The 21,136-nt window shown below is 46.8% G+C and overlaps 1 protein-coding gene and 1 long non-coding RNA gene across 2 annotated transcripts; one reads left to right on the forward strand and one right to left on the reverse strand.

Moving 5' to 3' along the window:
- Window positions 1-352: 352 nt before the first annotated feature.
- Window positions 353-10,883, reverse strand: LOC111826577. Its single transcript, XR_002829938.1, has 3 exons — window positions 10,816-10,883; window positions 2,905-3,150; window positions 353-443 (listed from the first exon to the last, which is right to left on the reverse strand). It is a non-coding gene; the product is annotated as an uncharacterized LOC111826577 (long non-coding RNA).
- Window positions 5,315-18,216, forward strand: JPH2 (junctophilin 2). Its single transcript, XM_014458134.2, has 2 exons — window positions 5,315-7,157; window positions 18,041-18,216. Exons 1-2 carry the CDS (start codon window positions 6,779-6,781, stop codon window positions 18,103-18,105), a joined length of 444 nt encoding a protein of 147 aa, XP_014313620.1. The 5' UTR covers window positions 5,315-6,778; the 3' UTR covers window positions 18,106-18,216.
- Window positions 18,217-21,136: the final 2,920 nt, after the last annotated feature.

Consider the following 21,136-nt stretch of genomic DNA (forward strand, 5'->3'; position numbering starts at 1 on the left):
GCCACCATCTTTGTGACAGTGATTTGCATATTACCCTTTTATTAGGATACTAGAGGCCCAGTGCACGAAATTCATGCAGGGGTAGAGTCCCCAGTGGCTGCCAGCTGCCGGCCAGGGCCTTCCCCTGGCTACCAGCTGCAGGCTGGGCCTGCCTTCGTTCTACACCACCCCTTGGTGGTCAGCACACATCATTGCGAGTGATCGAACTCCCGGTTGGTTGAACTCCTGAGGAGACACTTTGCATATTAGGTTTTTATATATAGACTCTAAATTGGAAAACAACTTTTCCAAAACAAAAAAGTATTTAATGAGGAGAGTTGTGTTGTTTTACATTTTTGCAAATCCCTGTAATGTTTGGCTTAATTGAAGACAGCTAGATTCTCATGTCTGCTTCTGCATTTAGTCTCTTGTGACATTGCCTGTCACGTGACCTGGAAAACCACCTGTGAGACAAAGAGTTTGAAAAAATAATGTTAATTTTACATATGTCACCTAACTTTTAATGACAATAGCTTTGGCCTTGCAGATCCTCTGAAAGAGTAGATTCCCAGACCACACTTTGAGAACCACTAATGTAGGCCATTAGAGCTGATTGTACCCACCACCCACGCTCACCTCCACAACTCTTGTTTTCACCTTTTTTACTGGAGAGTAATGGAGCAAATGGGCTTAACATGTTACTTGAATTCAGATGGTTCCCAAGTCCCTAAATCTTTTTTGGTTTGCTTTTCAAACCAGTCGTCTGGTTATTTGCTTCGTTCTGTATATTAACAGAACAGTCACCAGAGAATGAAGAATGGTGCACATTCCTTTCAGACAAAGTTGTTATGAGGAGGAGGTGTCAGGATGAAAAAGAAAGTTCCAATGTTTGAGTAACCTGTTGAAGAAATCCAAACTTGGATGGAAGCTTAGGCATTCCAGATTTGCAGGAATGAATTGTATTTACATTTCAATATCTTCCTCAAAACAAGAATCTTAAAGTTAAAAATTACTCTGTTCAGACCTATTTGGGCCAACATTAATATGCATCCCTCATTGGGACATTTGACCTTCGGTGAGTGCCACTTACAGAACTCATCCTTCTCTGATGTGTCCTGGGGAAACTGGTTCAGATTGTTGATTGAGAAATTAATACTCTGATGTTGAGAAGAGGAGCATCCTGACATGTGTATTAATAATTACTCATTGAATATTCATTCACTTATTTAACACATTTACCAAGAGTCTACGAAACACCAGAAACACTATACTAGGAATAGAACTATAAGCAGAACTTATCCTTGTCCTCAGAGAACGTGCTGTGGAGAGAGGATTGGGGATAATCAGGGCTGGGCAGGGGGAGGGGCTGATATTTTATTTGGGGTGATCAGATAAGCCTCTGATAAGGTGACATTTGAGCTGAGACCTGAAGAAAGTGAGGGAGCGACCCATGTGGGTGTTTAGAGGAACAGCAAGAATGTCTTGAGGCAGTCGAGGTCACAGAGGCAGAGGGCAGGGGCAGTTCATGGAGGACCTTTTAGGCCATTATAAAGGCTTCAGCTCAGGAGGAGATAAGGAACCATTTGGGTTTGGAGAAGAGACATATCAGACATGGCCTTTTAAAAAAATATTTTTTTTTATTGATTTCAGAGAGGGAGTGAGAGAAACATCAATGATGATGCATGCCCCGCACTGGGGATCGAACCCACAACCCCAGCATATGCCCTGACCAGGAATCAAACTGTGACCTAGTTCATAAGTCGATGCTCAACCATTGAGCACGCTGGCTGGGCTTTTTTTTTTTTTTTTTTAATTGATTTCAGAGAGGAAGAGAGAGGGAGAGAGAAATAGAAACATCAAATCATTTATGGGCTGCCTCCTGCACACCCCACATTGGGGATTGAGCCACAAAGACCTGGCCTTTTAAAAGAGCACTGGCTGCTGTGTGTGGACTAGGGCCGTGGTCGGCAAACTGCGGCTCTCGAGCCACATGCGGCTTTTTGGCCCCTTGAGTGTGGCTCTTCAACAAAATACCACGTGCGGGCGCGCGTACAGCGCGATTGAAACTTCGTGGCCCATGCACAGAAGTCGGTTTTCGGCCTGGGCGAGTCTATTTTGAAGAAGTACTGTTGATATTTGGCTCTGTTGACTAATGAGTTTGCCGACCACTGGACCAGGGGGAGCAGGGGAAGGAAACACGGAGAGCAGTTAGGAGGCTATTGCAGTAAATCAGGCAATGGTTTCCAGTGGCCTGGGCACTTGGCAGTACAAGAGAGAGCTGTTCTGAAATCACTTTGAAGGGAGAGCTGAAGTGATTTGCTAATGGACATCAGGTGTGAGAGAAAGATTGGAATTAAGGGTGATTCCAATGGTTTTAATAACCTGGAGAGCAGGTCTGGGAGAAGGAATTGGGAATTTGGTTTTGATTTCATTAAGTCTGAGATGCTTATGACATCTTGTAGAGCTGTTAAGTTGGTGGTTGGATATATGACTGAAGATAGGAGAGCGGTTCAGGCTGGAGATAGAGTCAGGATGCTTATATTTAAACTATGAGACTGAAGGAGATCACCTCGGAAGCAAATGTAGATAATCAGCTCAAGGACCAAGCTCTGGGACATTCTCAGGGTATAGAGGGCAGGGGAATGAGGAGGAACCAGCAAAAAACTGAGTAGTATCAGCAGGAATAGAACCAAGAGAGGAGTTCTAGAGGTCAAATGAAAAAGCATTTTAAGAAGGGAGCTGTCAGCTGCCAAATGCTAAGGAGAAAGAGAGATTAGGGGAACCCACTATGTGCAGGCAAGGGCATACAAAGATGAGCCAGAGTGCCAGGCACAGAGTAGGTGTTCATGCATTGTTTTGGAATGAAGATAATCCTTGCTTCAAAACACCTCCCAGTTGGGGGGAGGAGCCAGCATGGGAAGTTACCTAACCAGCCAGGAGCCTTGTCTGGGGAGATGAGGCTTCTTCAGCTGAGTCTTCAGCGCTGAGAACTCAGGTGGGTTTCCATGTGCAGTCCTCTCTGTTCTGGATTTTCAGTTCCCTTCTCTCCATTATAAAGGCTTGGACTCAGGAGGAGATAAGGAACCAGTCAGCAGTCACGCTTAAGTTGAGAAGGAAACAGGACACAGTGACTACCCCATCTGACCAAAGAACCACAGAGCAAGAAAAGACCTGGGAAAAAGAGGAATGAGATAGATACTTTTTAAAACTGTTTAAATTCACTCCAAGTTTTAGTAAATTCCATTTGGTGGAAAGAACTTCCTTTTCCTAAGGAAAATCTGTTTTAATGCACCTCTGGCCACAAGAGGTCTCCCGTTCCCTGAACCGTATTGGTTTAAAGGGCAGGGCCAAAAAGGGATGGCGGGCTCAAGAAGCTCAACCTGGTCCCGGTAAGGCCAGCAGCAAATTTGGCAAAGAATTTACTTAAACTTTTAAGAAGTCAAAGTGTCCCTTTAACAGTGACATAGTTTATCAGTTTAAAAATGAAAAACCACAGGGTAAGGTTGAGTGAACACATACTGGGAAGAGTAAGCAGTACTTCACTGTACTTAATATTTAGGGAGTGATCGCTTCCCTCTGGTGACTATTTTATTAAGCATAATAGTTTGAAAGTAACATCAGGTGGAGATAATATTAATAATAGCTAAAGTTTATTAGTTGTGTAGTGTGTTCTCAGTCTTTTTAAAAATAGTATTAAGTCATATAGTCTTTACCCAGCCATATAAGGTAGATATTGTTAGCCTTAGTATTAATAACCCTTTGAGAAAGGTACTTTTGCAGGTGAAGAATTTGTGGCTTACAGAAATTAACAATTGGTTCAAGGTCACACAGCTTGGGATTTGAACAGATATCTAACTCCACAATTATTTGCCCCAAGTGTTAGATAGGACAAGGGTCTCAAGGTTTGGGCCATTCTTACTAAATGTTATCTCTTGCTTAATGTTAAAATGTAGCACAGTATTTTGCAGATGTAACAGTAAACAGGATGAGGTGACAAGAACTTTAAGGGGATGAAAGTAGCCAACTGCAAAAAACCCACACAAACATCAAATAACAACATGAAAGTGACCAAATAGTGTATTAAGCAATGGCTAACCCTCCCTTCCAGGAGACAGAGCTTTGGTTATAAATCCTCATCTTCTTTACTTGCTGCAAGTAAACAAAACTACCTTGGGACAACCATGTCTCATTTTTGAATAAAGTACCCCAAAGCAGTGAACCCCTTGAGTTTGGTAACATACATAGCCTATGTTAAGTAAGTAGATTCATGAATATGTAAATGTTATATTAAGAAACAGTTTCTTAATTTGACATTACAGTGGTTCTTAACCAGGAATGAGAATCAGATTCGTCTGATCTTTTAAAAAGAATTTAACTGTCCTGGCCTCCACCCAGGACAATTGAATTCAGTAGGTTGGGGGTGAGGGGAGGGGTCTGGAATCTGTTTGTGTCTTTTAAGTTCTACTGGTGACTGTTATGTGTACAGGCCCTTGGTAGGGAACCACTGTAGGGAGCCGCATGGGGGAACTGGCTAAATTTATGTAGGTGAACAGTCCTCTAGGACACAGCAGCCAGGCAGCCTTAGAACAGTATTATGGTGATTTGCTCAGCATTTAACTACAAAAGGCTTCCAGTGTAAGATGTCCTTTCCCCTCCCCTGGAGAGCAGAGCTAGAAAGAAAGGGGGGATTCTCCAGGGACTTAGGTGAGAAGTGGCAAGAGCAGAACTCTCTGGGGACAGCGTTGAGGTGTTGTTCTTAGGGAAGTGTGCACGCAGGCTGTCAGTCAGCCTGGCCGGGTGGCGAGACAAAACCCAGATGATACCGTCTTTATCTACTGCTACTCGCTGTCAGCTTGGCAAACAGCCAGTGATAGTGCGTGCGGAGGCTGGGTGTTTCTACTTGGGGGTGAAACGTGGACACGGAAGGGGCCTTTCAAGGCAGGGGGCTGTGAACGATGAAGGAGCCAAGTCTTAAGAACTAGGAATCAGCTGGGAGGGAGGAAGAAAACATCTTCTATCCGTTTCTGAAATGAACAAACTTCTGCCGTGATTTTAAGTGGCCTAAGTCATCCTGCAATTTGGGTATGATAAGTTTGAAATCAGATAATCGTGTAATGTTCTCAGAGACTTCCTGTGCTTGCTTTCTTAATGGTCTCTATCCTCCCCTCCCCCATCTCTCTCTCTCTTACTCTTCTCTCTCTCTCTCTCTCTCTCTCTCTCTCTCTCTCTCTCTCCCCCCCCCCCCCTCACCCACGCCCCCTCACACACACACACACAGAGCTTCCTGTTCTTGGTGGCTCCCACCTTCCTCGGAGTTACTCCATGCCCCTGTTAACCCTGGGCTCAGTTGGGATTTCCAGTCATTAGCCCCGGCCACAGCTTCATGTCATGGAGATTTATGTGTCCCTTTCGCTGGAGCTTGGGAACCTGACCTGCCCCAGGAACTTTATGAAGTCTGGCTTCACCGGCTCTTAGGACACCGGAGCAGAAGAACTTGGAAAGAGAATTAAAAAAAAAAATCATCATGATCCTTGAGTGTTTCTGAGATGAACTCCTTCTAACACAACTGGCAACTCTGTCTCAGAGATGGAGGACAGACAGACTCCTCGCCCTTCAGAGGAGGTATTTACCCCGCAGGAGAGAGAACGGGAGTGATCCGAGCCTTTGCGCTGGTTCCCCCCGGGTTTTCTCAGAGTTCCTGGGTGGGGGGAATTCAGGTTGTGCATGAGCTCTGGACCCAGATCTGCTGCAGCTCCAGACTCCGCTTCTAGACCCTCACTTCTCTGCTTTCAAAAGCATCTGTGAAACCAGGCCCCATTCCTTTCTCTGTAGTCACTAGATTCCTTTTTTGGGGTTGGCAGTGGTGCCGTAGCCCCAGGACCTGTGAGGGCATGTGAGTGGCGGTGGGGCTGAGATTTGCCCTGGGGGGTTCTGAGTGTGCCAGCACAGGGTGTTCTGCTGGTCTCCCTCCCCTCCCTTCCCAGTTCCTCCGCCCGCTCGCTCCCACAGACTCTGGGAACCCTGAGGTGGAAGAGAGCTCTTACCCAGGGGAAGAGGAGCCATCAGGTCGCCCCAGCTGCCTACACTTTGTTCTCAGCTTCCCTTCCTCATCCCTCCAGCCACTCCCAGGCTCTGAAGCACCAGCCCGATCTGAAACACCCCTCCCACTTTGAAGGAGGCTGGGCTGGCCAGGGGGTTATTTTGGGAGCAGCTTCTGAGATCCAATGGCCTTGTTAGGGCAACACTGACCTTTCTGTCCGGGAGGAGGGCAGGATTGGACAGGGGCGGGGCAGCCTCGAGGAGATCGACAGCCCCGCACACCCCACACCCACGGGTGGAGGAGAAGGGGCCGGCGGGCTGCAGGAATTCAGCCTGGGGGCTGGGACGGTCACCAAGGGGAATTTCCCTCTTTGAGACGGACTGGGGACCCCGCCACCCCACCCTTTCGCTGTGCTTCTTAAAGGGATCACAGCGTTTTTCCTTTGACTCTATGGAAGCCAGACTCGGGATGCTCTGTGGAGGCTTTGAATCTCTCCTTCCTGCTTCCTTCCCAACTGGCAGCCTTCCTCTGGCTGACTGAGAGGGGCCTCCCAGGCATGGCACTGACCAGCCCACCCAGTGCTGACTTGGCTCCTGGGCTCACTCAGCCTCTGGTGGCATCTTGCTTTCCCCCTGCTGGGGTGCGGCGGTGGTGAGTGGGGGGCCCGGCCCTGAGCAAGCTGGGAGCGTGCCGCTGGCACCCCCATCGCCCTCGACCCCCAAGCTGGAGGACAGTCAGGTTGTCGGGGGCTATGATGAGATGAGTGGGGGCCGCTTTGACTTTGACGATGGGGGGGCGTACTGTGGAGGCTGGGAGAATGGAAAGGCCCATGGGCACGGGCTGTGCACAGGCCCCAAGGGCCAGGGCGAGTACTCGGGCTCCTGGAACTTTGGCTTTGAAGTGGCGGGCGTCTACACCTGGCCCAGCGGCAACACCTTCGAGGGATACTGGAGCCAGGGCAAACGGCATGGGCTGGGCATAGAGACCAAGGGACGCTGGCTCTACAAGGGCGAGTGGACACACGGCTTCAAGGGACGCTATGGAACCCGGCAGAGCAGCAGCAGCGGAGCCAAGTACGAGGGCACTTGGAACAACGGCCTGCAGGACGGCTACGGCACTGAGACCTATGCAGACGGAGGTGAGCCCAGCCGGGCCCGCAGCGGGGGTAGGGCCCAGGCGGTGAGGAGCACTGGTGGAGGCGGAGGAGCAAGGGGCACGATGACACAGAAGCAGAGGGGCCAGGGAGTTATTTACCGTGTGCCTTCAGGCAAACTACCTCTCCAGGACCCATTCTCTTGTTAGGAAAGGTGGGGCCAATCAAGGGCTATGGAGACGACTGGCAGGAGTGCTTAGTAAAGGCCTGCCATATAAACACACACCCAACACACATTCATTAAGATGTAACTGCTGCTGTTCACATGCTAGGTTTTCCATCAACTGTGGAATAGACTCTAGCGTGTGCTCTAGGAGAACTGGGGTCTAGGCTCAACTTTGCCAAGAAAATGATTTTCAAGGAATAGATCATAAAATATTCATTCATTCATCCACCCACCTACCCATCCATGCATGCATTCTTTTGTTCAGTGCATATTTCTGTGATACTTCCTATTTGCAAGCCTTGTAAAGGGACATAAAGAGGAATAAGAGACAGCCCAAGGCTTCAAAGATAGGCTTGTAGACAAACCATTATATACAAGTATGTACAGAGTGCTGTGGCAGTAAAGAGAAGGATGCTTTAGAAGAGGGGACATGTGAGTTGGATCTTGATGGGGAAATTGCATTTGTGAGGGCGGGAGTGGGAGAGAGAAAAATAAGTAAAAAGCTCAGAAGCAGGAGAGAACTCAGTGGGTTCAGGAAATGGAGAGGAATTTTCTGTGGCAAAACAGCCCTGGGAATTGGCAGAATAGATATCATCACCTCCTCCACCGGGGGTAACTTTGAACATATCACTTATCTGAGCCTCAGTTTCCTCATCCATAAAATGGGGTATTTTCAAATAAGTACTCAAAATGTAGTCCGTGGACAGGTAGCATCAGAAATAAATGCAAATTCAGGGGTCCCCCCCTAGACCTGCTAAGTCTGAATCTGAGGGTCAACCCAGGCATCTGTTTTAAGCTCATCCAGCAATTCTTACCCATGTTAAAGCTTAAGGAGTATTGCTTTAAAACAGGGGCTTGCAAACTTTAGAGAGCAGGCCAAACTGGCCTGCTGCCTGCTTTTTGCAGCCTGGCAGCCGGCAGTAATTTTACATTTTGAAATGTTTGGGGGGAAAAATCAAAAGAACAACACTGTTTGTGAAAATGATATGAAAGTCCCTACATGACATCCTCAATTTTGTCTCTTGGCTCAAAAGCCTAAAAGATTTACTATTCGACGACAGGAAAAGTTTGCTGGCTCCCGCTGTAAGTGTTCATTCAGGGTCCTTCCAGCCCAGGGTCATTCTATGCCTCCCTCACGTGCCCTGCTGGGGAGAGGCGCTGACACAGACAACTCAAAGCTATGGCTCATTGAAAAAAACACATATTTGGCGCCAGAGGACATTGGAGCAGGGGGCAGGAAGGACACAGTCAGCCCAGGGTTTGCTCAAGCTGAGGCCCTTGGGCATGTAGAGAGAGTGGCCCCCGGTGCAGGGTGGGCTGATTGGGCTGCCAGTCGGTGGGTATCTGGCGAGGGTCCACCCTCGAAAGTGTCTGGATGTTAACGAGGTTCTATCCCTGGAGTTTCTATGTGTGCCATGGCGGTGGCACGGCACTGGCTGGAACTGGACAGCACTGAGGACAAATTCTGGTACCACACTTCCTAATTCAGTGACCGTGAGCTGTTGCTGAACTTCTGCAATTCAGTGCAACGCAATTCACTAGAGTTTGTGCCCAATACTATGCTGAGCACTAGGGACAAGCAGAGAGCAGGCCTCAGTTTCTCTGGCTGTAAGACGGAGATAACCCTTGAGTGCTTGCCAGGTACCAATTCCTGTTGCAAAGTGGTGCACAGTGCATGGGTGTCAAATGTTTCTTCTCTTTCTCCTTGCAAACCAAGGTGTGTGTGATTGGGGCCTGGATGTGAGTCACAGGGACACATATTTTGGGGAAGCTATAGGTTGATCTCCTGATATGTCTAAAGTGGGGGGGGGCTCATTTATTCATGCAACCAATATTATAGAGCATCATCTATATGCCAGGCACCATCCTACACGAGTTCCAGGGGCTGGGGCAGTGAACAAGCAAAGTCCTCAGGAAGTTTCCTGTCTCATGAAGACAGAAATAAACTGGAAAACACATGTAATTTCCAGAAGTTGCGAGTGTTATGAGAAAAAAAGCAAAGAAGGAAGAGGGTGATGTTTTGGATAGGGTAGTCTGAGAAGCAGGATGGAGAGTTCTAGAGTGAAGACTTCCCCGCAGCAGGAGTGGCCCTTGCAAAGGCCCTGAGGCAGGACTGGGCTTGGGGTGCTTGAGGAACAGCAAGAGCGCCAGGCTGTCAGGAACAGAGTGACTGAGGGGAGCAGGCAGCGGCGGCCCGGAGATGTGGGCAGGGGCCAGATCAAGGAGGCTTTGCAGGGGCCTGGGTATGATCTGAGGTGTAGTCAGGTGACCAGAAGACCTGGTCCAGCCTCTTTTCCCAAATGAGAGGACCCCACTTTCAGGCAGCCTAGAAACCTCACAGATCCTCTCTCCCAAGCCACACACGAGGTGCAACTCTCCAAAATTAGATGTGGCCACTGCTTTGGAAAATCTCTTTAATCAACCTGTCATCGGTTCCCCGAGGGTTTGTTAAGGACCTGCCCTTTGCCCCATCTGGGTAGCGCTGGGCGGAATGTGGACAATTAAGATCCTGTGCTTAGGAAGGCTGGGAGTCGGGTGGCCCTGGGTTATCACACATCCTGGCTCCATCGCATTCTTTAATCTCTTAGAGCCTTAGTTTCCTCATCCATAAAATGAGTTTATCCTAATCTCTACTAAGACTTCTCATGGGATAAATGGGCATTCAGTAAATGGTAGCTGCTGCCCTGGTTGGTTTTCTCAGTGGTTAGAGTGTCAGCCTGCAGACTGAAGGGTCCACGGGTTTGATTCCTGGTTAAGGGCACATACCTCGGTTGCAGGCTCAATCCCCAGCCCAGACCAGGGGGTATGTGGGAGGTAACCAACCAATGTGTCTCTTTCACATCGATGTTTCTCTCTCTCTCTCTCCCTCCCTCCACCCTCTCTCCCTCCCCCCTCTCTCCCTCTCTCTCTCTCCCTCCTCCCTCCCCTCCACTCTCTCTAAAAACAAATCAATGAAAAAAATATCCTCGGGTGAGGAGTAAAAAATAAATAAATAAATGGTAGTTGCTATTATTACTATTAACTATCATTAATTCATTCAATAAAAATGTATTGAGTGATTTTTATTTAGCCAGCACTACACTACACTGGGTGGTGGGGGTAGAGTAGAGAAATTAACAGAATGAAAAAGGTACCTGCCTCCCAGAGAATCTAACATGAAATTGTACTAAGTGTGTTGGCTACCAGGCAGGGGAGTACCCACCGGGGACTAAGGGAGCCAGAGGCAGGCAGCTAACCAGACAGGCATTCAGGGAGGCTTCCTGGAGTAAGTGGCAAGCCAGGCTCCTATGAATGGAGTCAGCCAGGTGACAAGGGTGGAGGACGAGTGCTCCAGGTGGAGAGAAAGGGTACAAAGCCAGGAGGTCCAAAACTTGCTGTCCAGCCGGAGACTGAGCTGAAACTTGCATCTTCTCCGAAGTTCTGAGATGTCGTGATCAAAGGGACCATGTGCCCCATTTCCTCCACTCCCCACCTTACCTGGCAGTCAAATGGTATAGGTGCCTGCTGTAAACCGAAGAAAACTGCACTCTTCCAAACTGGAGGTGGCACAGTGGGTCATGACCTGCATTTTTTCTAAGGAAAGAATAGAATAGAAAACATCACAGTGTTTCATGGAGAATAAGATAATGGAGAATAAGATAAGGTATTGTTTCCTAAAATATTTGTTCAGTTGGAGACATAGTGTGTGTGGATGTATGTGTGAAGTGAATTAGTTATGCAAATAATAATAATAATAAAACCTTGAGAGTATTTGCTTAGGAAGTTTTCAATATTCAGTATTTTTGGAAGTGTCAATGAAGTACTGATGGGGTGGTCATAATAATCTGGCCACTCAGTGTGTATAAATGTCTACGTTTATGTGTGTATTATAGTAGCAACTTTATTTCTTACTAAACTTTTGTATTGTGGTCAGAAAGTTTGAAAATCATGATTCTAAAGTGTCTCTCTGGCTGGAGGGTGAGCCCTCCCGTTGTCTGGTGGGAAGGGGACGGTGGTACAGGCACAGGGGCTCTGGCCCCCGAAGCCTGCTATAAGCCTCTTGGCACCCTCCCCCTGCCTATAGCCCTTTACTCCCCTGGCCATATATAGCCAAACTAAAAATAGCTGCCGACTTACGGTAAAACTCCAAAGCAAGCATAGCCGGGGCCTCCAGTAGTACACTGCGGGGAGCCTGGCTGTTCCCAGAGACCCACAGACTTCGGGACTAGAAGGGCCTTCAGTGAGCGATGGTTTCTGAGGTTGTGGACCTGGGCCCCAAGCCTTGGCCTCAGAGGCCTATAAGTGCCCTAAAGCTGAGGCGAGATGTATGCAATGCAAGATGTGTGCATACGCGCATGGACTATCCGTGTTCCTCCGGGAGGTGTTTCCTCAGAAAGCCTCAGATTCTCAAAATAATCTGGTGCTCAAACAGGTTATTAAACAAAGTTCCCCAACTATTGATCTAACGCAATAATCCCCTCGCCCAAATGTGCAGTGGAAAAACCAGCTTTTCCATAAGGCTATTAATAATAATAGTAATAATAATAATAGTTAACATTTGGGAAGTGTGTACAATGTGCGGGGTGCTGTTCTTGGCATGTGGTACATGTGTTACTTTAACTCTCACAGCAACCTTACGGGAAGTGCTAATATCACTCCTATTTTATTTTACCTTATTTTATGAGAAAAGTTAAAATAATTGGTTTAGTTGGCCAGGAAAAGAAAAGACTAAGGGATGAGTTATCTTCCGTAGTAGATGAAAGGTTTTAATTTTTTATTTATTTTGTTTTTAGGTAAGACCATTTGTTGAAAAAACTATATTTTCTCTGTTTCTTGTATTAAAAAATTTTTTTTAAATTTCCATCCCCTCACCCCTCTTTTTTGGCAACCATCAGCTTGTTCTCTATATCTATGGGCCTACTTCTGTTTTGTTTTGTTTATTCATTTTTTTAATGTTCCACATATAAGTGAGGTCGTACAGTATTTGTCTTTCTCTGACTTATTCCACTTAATATAATGCTCTTAGGATCTATCCATGTTGTTGAAAATGGCAAGATTTCATTCTTTTGGTGGCTGAATAACATCCCATTGTATATATTCACCAATCTTCTTTATCCATCCATTTATTTGTGGATATCTAGGTTGCTTCCATATCTTAACTATCACTAATAATGCTGCCATGAACTAGGGGTGCATATTAGTATTATTTTCAAATTAGTATTTCTGTCTTCTTCCTATGAATACCCAGAAGAGGAATTGCTAGAGTATGGCAGCTCTATTTTTAATTTTTTGAGGAATCTCCATACCGTTTTCTATAGTGACTGCATTACCCCTATTTTATAGATGAGGAAACTTAGACACAGATTATTTTAAGTATTCTCACTCACAGCCCTCTAGCCAACAAGAGACAGAGGTAGAATTGATAATACCTGGTAATATTTCATAATATAAGTATTTTAACGAATGACAAATGACTACAGAGAAGAATCAGGACGAGCAGTGCCAAATGAACATGTGGGGCCCCTTCTACCAAATCAGTAAGAACTTCAGATGGCGACAGCAGAGCAGTGAACACGTGCAGGGCCTTCTGAGCTCAGGGCCCCATGCAGCTGCCCAGGAAACATGAGTGAAGCTCAGGCTCTGTGCTAAGAACCTTCCACGCATTATACTATTTAGGCTTCTTAACAACCCTCTCATGGACTACACTAGCAGCTTTGAAATGTTCATGATTGCAACCCACTGTGGGGTGCGTACTTCATATTTTGATCCTGTGCACACACACAAATGTAAAGTGCTCATCATAAGACATCATAAGATCATCCCTTTCTCAATGCAGTACGTACCTGCTATTTTCTTTTACTCGATCCTATTGATAGAGAACTATTATTCTATCTTGCTGAGAGAGTTAAATGATGCCCTGATATATGTAAAAGCATTTAGAACAGTGTTTGGCATCTGTTTAGCACTTTGATTATTATTACATGCTGGAAAAATTATATTTATGTGTGTAACTATGACAACTGGGTCAAAAACCCAAGCGTCTATGTTCTAAATATGTTCAATTTTTTTCTCCTCCCCAAAGTGGATAATTTCAACTCATTTTAGCCCAACGGACTCTGGACATAGAAGCTAAATGAATTTGCCAGGATGAAGTCCTAAGCCTGGTGTCACATTATCTGGGCCTGCGATATGTGTTCCTTGAATCAGTGTCCATATTTATTTATTTAATTGCTCCCCAAAGGAATATTTTTTCTATTGATCTATTTGTCCATCTTTATGCCAATGTCACGCTGCCTTGGTTACTGGAGCCTTATAGTAAACTTTAAATCAGAGTAAATCCTCCAACTTTGCTCTTCTTGTTCGAGACTGTTTGGGTTATTCTAGGTTAGTTCCATTTCTATTTCCATTATAAAACCAGTTCGTAGAGTTCTATTACAAAGTTTGCTGGGAATTTTATTAAAAATGCATTTGATCTATGCATCAGTTTGGAGAGCATGGTTATCTTAACAGCAATGAGTCTTCCAGTCCATGGACATGGTATATATCCCTATTTATTCAGGTCTTTAATTCACTCCGCAATGTTTTGCAGTTTTCAGTGTATTGCAAATCTTTTGTTAAATAAAATTAAGTATTTTTTATGATGTAGTAAATGGCATTTTAAATTTCATTTTTCTAGTTGTTCACTGCTAGGTTATAGAAACAATTACTTTTGTATATTGGCTTTGGATCCTTTTACCTTGCTAAATTAATTTCTTCATTCTAATAGGATTTTTTTTATTTGTTTTTGACTTTCAGATTTAAGAAAAACATCTTTTAATTGAAAATTTCTTGATTGTTATTAAACATCATGTGTAGAAGTCCTAAGAGAGTCTGATAGTACTAAAGGGAGACACATGGTCCTTAAGCGCTTGGGGCTTCGAGTAGCCAGATCTGAGTTCAAATCCCAGCTGTGGCACTTCTTAATTCTATGAACCTGGGGACATTGTGTAACCTTTCTGAGCTTCCATTTCCTTTCCCCCGTTAAGGATGTCAAACTCCTTCTCAACATATGATTGAAACAATGAAATGAGATGATACATAAGAGAACTTAGCATAATGCTTACCACATAGGAATGCTGAGGCATATATTCTCCTTTCTGTATTTCTGTGTACAATCCAAAGGGCGAACTAATTCAGGACGGCCTGCAAAATTAGCTTTTGACTTTGGAGCAGTTAATAAGCCAAGACTTTGATTCACTTAGTTCTGCCTTGAGTCCTGCCAGTGTAGATGAAATCCATGCCAGGCATGGTTCCATTTCGAATGTAGAATCAGCATAATTTAACCTCATCTTGAAAATCTCATGCCTCAGTTCACAGCCAGGCGTCAGTGTGACAGCCAGCTGAGTTGCAGTCATGCCAGCTCCCTGGCATTATCTGGGACCCCGGGGGGAGCAGAGTGGACCCTCAGCAAGACAGGGAAGTGGGCGTAATTACTCTTTCCCCTCTGTGGCCTTGTTTTCTGTGATGCATGTGTCCAACCGGCCAAGTCCCCCGTCCAAGGCTGGTCTCCTGGGATTTGCTGAGTTTCCAGGGCCTGCTAATTCCATGTCCCCAGCAGCTGTTGCCTGGACCAGCCCTTGCTGAAACACCCTTGCAAAGAATGTGGAGTCTCATTTTCTGAGGGCCTGGCGGAGGGTGGGGTGCGGGGTGCAGGGCTTTCTTCCTGCCATAGATCAGAGCGTTGTCCTGTTGTCTCCTATCCTTCCTAAGCAGGTGAGCAGTTAGGCCTGGTCTTGAGCGCAGCATCCAGGGCCCCTACTTGCTCCTGTGTAACTGAGAGTTGAGGGTCTAGACCTAGCTGACAGAATCCATAGAGCGATCCAGGGGCAGTGAGAACTCCAGCACCCCTCCTCCTGCCGTTCGCGTAGTGAGCACCTTGAGTCTGGAAGTATTCAAGCACATGCTGCTGAGGGCTCAGAGTGGGGGTCACTCACCAAGGCCTGCAGGAAATGCTGTTTGGCATGCACAATAGTTTCTATTCCTTTTATTTTTTTAACAACATTAGAATCCTTTATGAATACCATCTTCACAAAGTGATCAAATCTCACAGCATCAATGATAAGACAACCTGACAATATGGCCCTTGATGAAATGTATAGGGAAGGATGCAACATCACCCATATCACATCCCTGCCAGGAAGAGTGGAGTGGGGACAGTTCATGCAGGGACCTGCAGGCCACTGTAAGAATCTGGCTTCTACTCTGAGAAAAGTGAGGGCTCTAAAAGCGACATGATCTGCCTTGGTTTCAAGGGATTCCTTTGGCTACTGTTATCTATACTAATAAAAGGGTAATATGCTAATTAGACCAGGAGACCTTCCAGGAGACCTTCTGGACAAAGCCATGGTGGTGGGGCCAAGGCAGAGGCGGTTAGGGGTGACCAGACCAGGAGGGAAGGGCAGTTGGGGGTGAGCAGGCAGGTGAGCAGTTAGGAGCCAGCGATCCCAGATTGCAAGAGGGATGTACTGTGGGATCAGACCTAAACCGGCAGTCGGACATCCCCCGAGGGGTTCCAGATTGGAGAGGGTGCAGGCTGGGCTGAGGGACATCCCCCCCACCCCCGCCCCTGTGCACAAATTTCGTGCACCGGGCCACTAGTGTGTATATATATAAATATACACTGAGTGGCCAGATTATTATGACCAGCCAGATTATTATGATCACCCCATCAGTACAATGAAGTGAATTAGTTATGCAAATAATAATAATAATAAAACCTTGAGAGTATTTGCTTAGGAAGTTTTCAATATTCAGTATTTTTGGAAGTGTCAATGAAGTACTGATGGGGTGGTCATAATAATCTGGCCAGTCATAATAATCTGGCCACTCAGTGTATATATATTTCATAGAGGAAGGGAGAGGGAGAGAGAAAGAAACATCAATGATGAGAGAGAATCATTGATCGGCTGCTGCCTATTGCACGCCCCACACTGGGGGTTGAGCCCATAACCCAGGCATCTGCCTTGACTGGGAATCGAACCGTGATCTCCTGGTTCATAAGTGGATGCTTACCACTGAGCCATGCCGGCCGGGCTTGGCTACTGTTTTGAGAAACTGGGAGAGAGGAGGTGGTGCAGGAAGGGTAGAAGCAGGGAGACCTATTACTGAGTTTATGCAATAAAACAGATGAGAAGCAACAGTGGCTTGGACCCCCAACTCATCACAGCAAGGGCAGAGAGAAGTGGTTGAACTCTGGATCTATTGTGGAGATAGAGCCCATAGGTTTTGCTGATTGGATGGGAAGCAAGAGGAAGAGAAGTCAAGGATGGTTCCATGGCTTTGGCCTGAGCCACAGAAGGGCAGTGTTGCCCTGAACTGAGATGGGATGAGGGTTCGAAGAGGGAAGGTTAGGAGCTCAGTGTTGAACACCGAGGATGGCAGATGCCTCTAAGACATGCCACAGGGACATGAGGGTTGTGGGGAGGACTGAACACAGGGGCCTGAATGACCACTGGGTGGCCTCCTTTTGAACCAAGACACTCTGCCCTTGATCCCTTTTGCTTCTCCCCTTCACAGACACAATTATTTCTGGTTTCCAAGGCCCACAGGGTCGCTGAGCTGACCCAGTGCCTGGCAAAAGGGCTTCACCCAGGTCACAGGCTTCCAGGCTGTCAGCATCCAGGCGATGTCACCTGGTTAATCCCCTGCTTCTTGTGCAAGCTGTGGGGCGTCATCCGGGGCAGCAGCCTCTGGACTGGGGGGGGCGGGGGTTGGAGCCCTGCAGGCTACGGGACTTGTCATACACCCCTGCAACCTGACCCTGCTCCTGGAGCTGGTGACATTTGTCATCAGCTCCTCCACATTAGGTCTTCGAGTGGTGATCCTGGGAAACCGGAGACAGAGGTGCTTTGACGGGCGGCAGCATTTGGGAGCCATGGGAAGGGACTTGGTGCCACCTTGCAAGCCAGCTAGAGAGCTCTTGTGGAGGTAGAGCCCACAGGTTTTTCTGATCGATTGGATGGGGAGCAAGAGGAGGAGGAGTCAAGGATGGCTTCATGGCTTTGGCCTGAGCCACAGAAGGACAGTGTTGCCATGAACTGAGATGGAATGAGGGTTCAAATAGGGAAAGTCAGGAGCTCAGTGTTGGACACCGATGCCTGTTAGACATGCTAGGCTGTGGGACTGTTACGGGAAAAACAGCTCAGTCTACATGCTCACCCAAAGGGACCATTCAGCTCACTCACAAACCATGCCGTGAAGTACAAATCCAGTAAGAAGACCAAGGTGGACCCACCCATACCCTAGAAAGGAATCTAAGACATTTAAAGTGAACAAGAACCATTCAACAAGTGTTTATTGAGTGCCTAGTATGTGCTAGGTAGTGTGCTCAGTGACAGGGATAGTGGTAGAGTGGGGAACAGCTAACCTTTTAGTCTATTTGTTATTTATATAGACTTGTAAATGAGAGGGGAAAAAACAGAAGGATCTAAATTCTTAACAGTGACTACCCCTGGAGAAATGATATATTATTTTTCGTACTTCTCTATTGTTAGAATTTTATGCAAAAAGCATATATGACTTTTATAATTTTAAAAAGTGCCTTTCCTCCCAACATATAAATGACATTAATATACAGACATTCAGGGTATAAAAAGCATTTGGGGGCTCTAAGCAGAATTCTCTAGAATGTAGGCTCAGATCCCATAAGATTGCCCTTTGTTCTTCTCTCCACTGTGGGATTCAGCTCTTCAAAGCAAGGAAGATGGAAGAACAATCAAGGCAGGAGATCTGTTCTTTAGTCCCAGCTGAGCCTGGCTGGTGGTCTTGGAAAAGCCCCTCTACTTCCCTGTGCCCTAGCTTCATCCTCTGTATAATGAGAGGCTGAACTACACTTACTTCTAAGGGTAAGTGGATTTTCTTTCATATGCAACACCAGCTAACTGACTGTGTCTGCCTGGAGATGTGGCGAGGGCAGACAGCACGACCACATTAGGAGGGTCCAGCATTGAGATCAAGTAGCAACGTCTGTTGTGGACAGAGCCTGGGGAAGAGGTGGCCCATGTGGCAGATTACGTGTTGCCTTGGACTAGATGGTCTCCAAGGTCCACTTCAGCAGTGACCTTGGGATGGAGACACCCGCACTTACTGCCAAGTCGAGGTTGTGTATGAACATGTTGCCTATTTGCAGATATCAGGAACATGACAGTCTGTATTAGACACGGGTGCCGGTGCCAGCTCCTACCAGCTCATGAGAGCCCACTGTTAAATTTTCAAGACTCGTGCAAGCTGGCTGTTTAACCGTTGGTAGCTTGACTGGCAATGATGGGAATATTGCTACGATGGAAATTGGCTAAGGTTACAAATCAGGGTTGTTTATTTTTCCCAAAGAGCTGTCTTACCAGTGTACCACTGAACATGGTGCTAATATGAAATGCCCTTTTTCCCTTCCCACCCAGATTTAGGGTGTCCAGCCATCCCCAAATCAGTTGCCTTGGATCAGGAACTGTCCTGCTTTTATATTGAAAGTCTCACATTGGAGGAAACAGCTCAGTCTCAGGCAAACTGGGATGACTGGTCACCTGCAATTCTTTCCCATGAAGTGAAGATAGCCAACATTTTACAGCCCGAGATATTGCTGGAGGCACTGCTCACAGCCACCCGCAGAGTGGGCTTGCTAGGCTTCCGTTGCCCAGCAGAGAAATGAACAGGGGTTGACTGGGTGCCAGGAGGGCCACACTGTGCCAGGCAGAAGGCACATCACGTGCAAAGCTTTGGAGGTGTGATGGAGTCTGTTGTGTTTAAGAAAAGCTGGAGCACAGAGACTGAGAAAGAAAGTGGGACAGGTGAGGGTGGAAAGGTGGCAGGGCCCAGGTCATGCAGGCTTCATGGGTCACAGTGAGGAATGTGACTTCATCCTTACGGTAGATGTTGCAGGACACCCTCAGAGCCCCGTCAGGACCAGGGTCCTCATTCCCTCAGCTGCCGATGGCTCAGAGCTGGACACTGCCCTCTGTCAAAGAGCGGTGCCTCACTCTGGGGCAACCCATAGCTAATGACTGGTTGATACCAGAATACAAAGACCCAGCCTTCTTGTTTTGATTTGGGGCAACTCTGAAGGGCCAGCTCCAGAGATCCTCATGGGATCAGCTGACGCCTTGGTAGTAACTGTTCAAGTTCTTCCGCTGTTGACTCCTGCTTCCTTCCTTACAGCTGTTTGATCTTAGAGCACTCACCACAGAATCGTCCCCACTCAATCTTAGTCTCAGAATGTGTTTTCTAGGACCCACGACAATCCTCCTCAAGGCGCTGGGAAGCCATTGCAGGGTTTTAAGTGGGGTAACCAGATTAGATCTGCATCTTATAAAGGTGATGAGGCTGGTGGAGTGAAGGGTGGATTGAATTAGGCACCAGGAAAGGCAGGAGACCAGGGAAGATGCTATTGTAGTCAAGCAGGGAGGACTGGTGAGGCCTAGACTAGATGGATGTGTGGGAATAAAGAGAAGTGGAGGGGTTAAAGGGATATTCACAATAGGGTCTATCTGTTTCCAAAGCCCAGGCAATTTCCATTATTCTTTGCTGCCCCCAAATATGTCCCAGGCTTGACTTGCTTTCTCTGGAATGCCGGGTCCATGGTCTTTCAAGGTGGATTAGAGCCAAGCTCGGATAGGCCCTCTAACCTCAGGAGGACCTGTATGGGTGACTATGGCATGGACAGGCATGTTCACCACAATGTACATTCCTGGTTTACCTGGTCTGATTTTGCTGTGCCTGGACAGGGGCCACTGACCCTTGAACTCTCTGGTGCGCACCCTCCATTGTAAACCCCAGGTGAAATCTGTTGATGCCTCCATGGTCCTGCCCAGTGATCTTGGGCTCACATTTGAGACAACGTGAGAGGACATGCAGAAGGACCAGGGATGGCTATTAGACGAAATAGGCAAGATGTAGACAGGATAGTTGCCATAGGAAGTAAGAAGTGATGAATGTCTGAAGCAATGAGACCTTGGTGGGAGACGGTGGCCTGGGAGGTGTCCTAAGGGAGGTGGCTTTGAAACTGGGCTTTGGCAGATTTGGGAAGACAAAGCTGAAAAGGTAAATGGGGTCGAGGTCAGGAAGACACTGGGCTGTTGGGTAAGGACTTCCATAGGCAGTGGAGACCCCTGGAGAAGAGCTAGTCCTGATTCCTTTCTCTCCATCTCTGTTCAGTTCTCCGGGGACACTGACCTTTGGACCTCACACAGTTTTCTAGAAATAGGCAGGTGTCACTGGCCAGAAGGGGCGGTGTTCTGTGCCCATTCTCTATTTGGAGGCAGAGTCCCTGGTCTGGCCACTTGTCTCTTCTCTGTCTCAAAGCGAACTCTGGATTTCCTAGACTTCCTTTGGGTTTCTGAAATGGCCAGGCTTTCTTCGGAGCTGAGGTTTGACTTGCAAGGGATGTTCTCAGCTTTGCAGTGGTGCAGAGGCGAAAGCACTGACCAAGTCCCTTGTCTGCGACCACCACCCACTGCCACACTTACGTGATCATGAGCAAGTTATTTAAATTCTTAGTTTCAATGTTTCCAACTCTAGAATCCTAACCCATATCTGTTAGGATGTACAGGAGGATGTACAGGGGTGGGCAAAGGTAGGTTTACAGTTGTGAATACACGAAACAGAGTTTATTCTTGTATTAACTATAAACCTACTTTTGCCCATCCCTGTATATTTTTTTGGCCTGCAGGCAGCAAAAAACTAACTCTGAAAGACTTAAACCAAAGACTTAAACCAGCTCTTTCCATAGAAATATAATGTATGTAGGCTATGTATATAATTTTAAATTTTCTAGTAGCCAGATTAAAAA

This window comes from Myotis lucifugus, unplaced genomic scaffold (assembly GCF_000147115.1).
Source record: "Myotis lucifugus unplaced genomic scaffold, Myoluc2.0 scaffold_90, whole genome shotgun sequence".
In the NCBI taxonomy this organism is placed as follows: Eukaryota; Metazoa; Chordata; class Mammalia; order Chiroptera; family Vespertilionidae; genus Myotis; species Myotis lucifugus.

Coding starts and splice junctions, on each gene's coding strand:
- JPH2 (XM_014458134.2), top strand. CDS start 6,779: ATGAGTGGGGGCCGCTTTGACTTTGACGATGGGGGGGCGTACTGTGGA. Junction 7,158..18,040: donor TGAGACCTATGCAGACGGAG/GTGAGCCCAGCC, acceptor TGTGGGATTCAG/CTCTTCAAAGCAAGGAAGAT.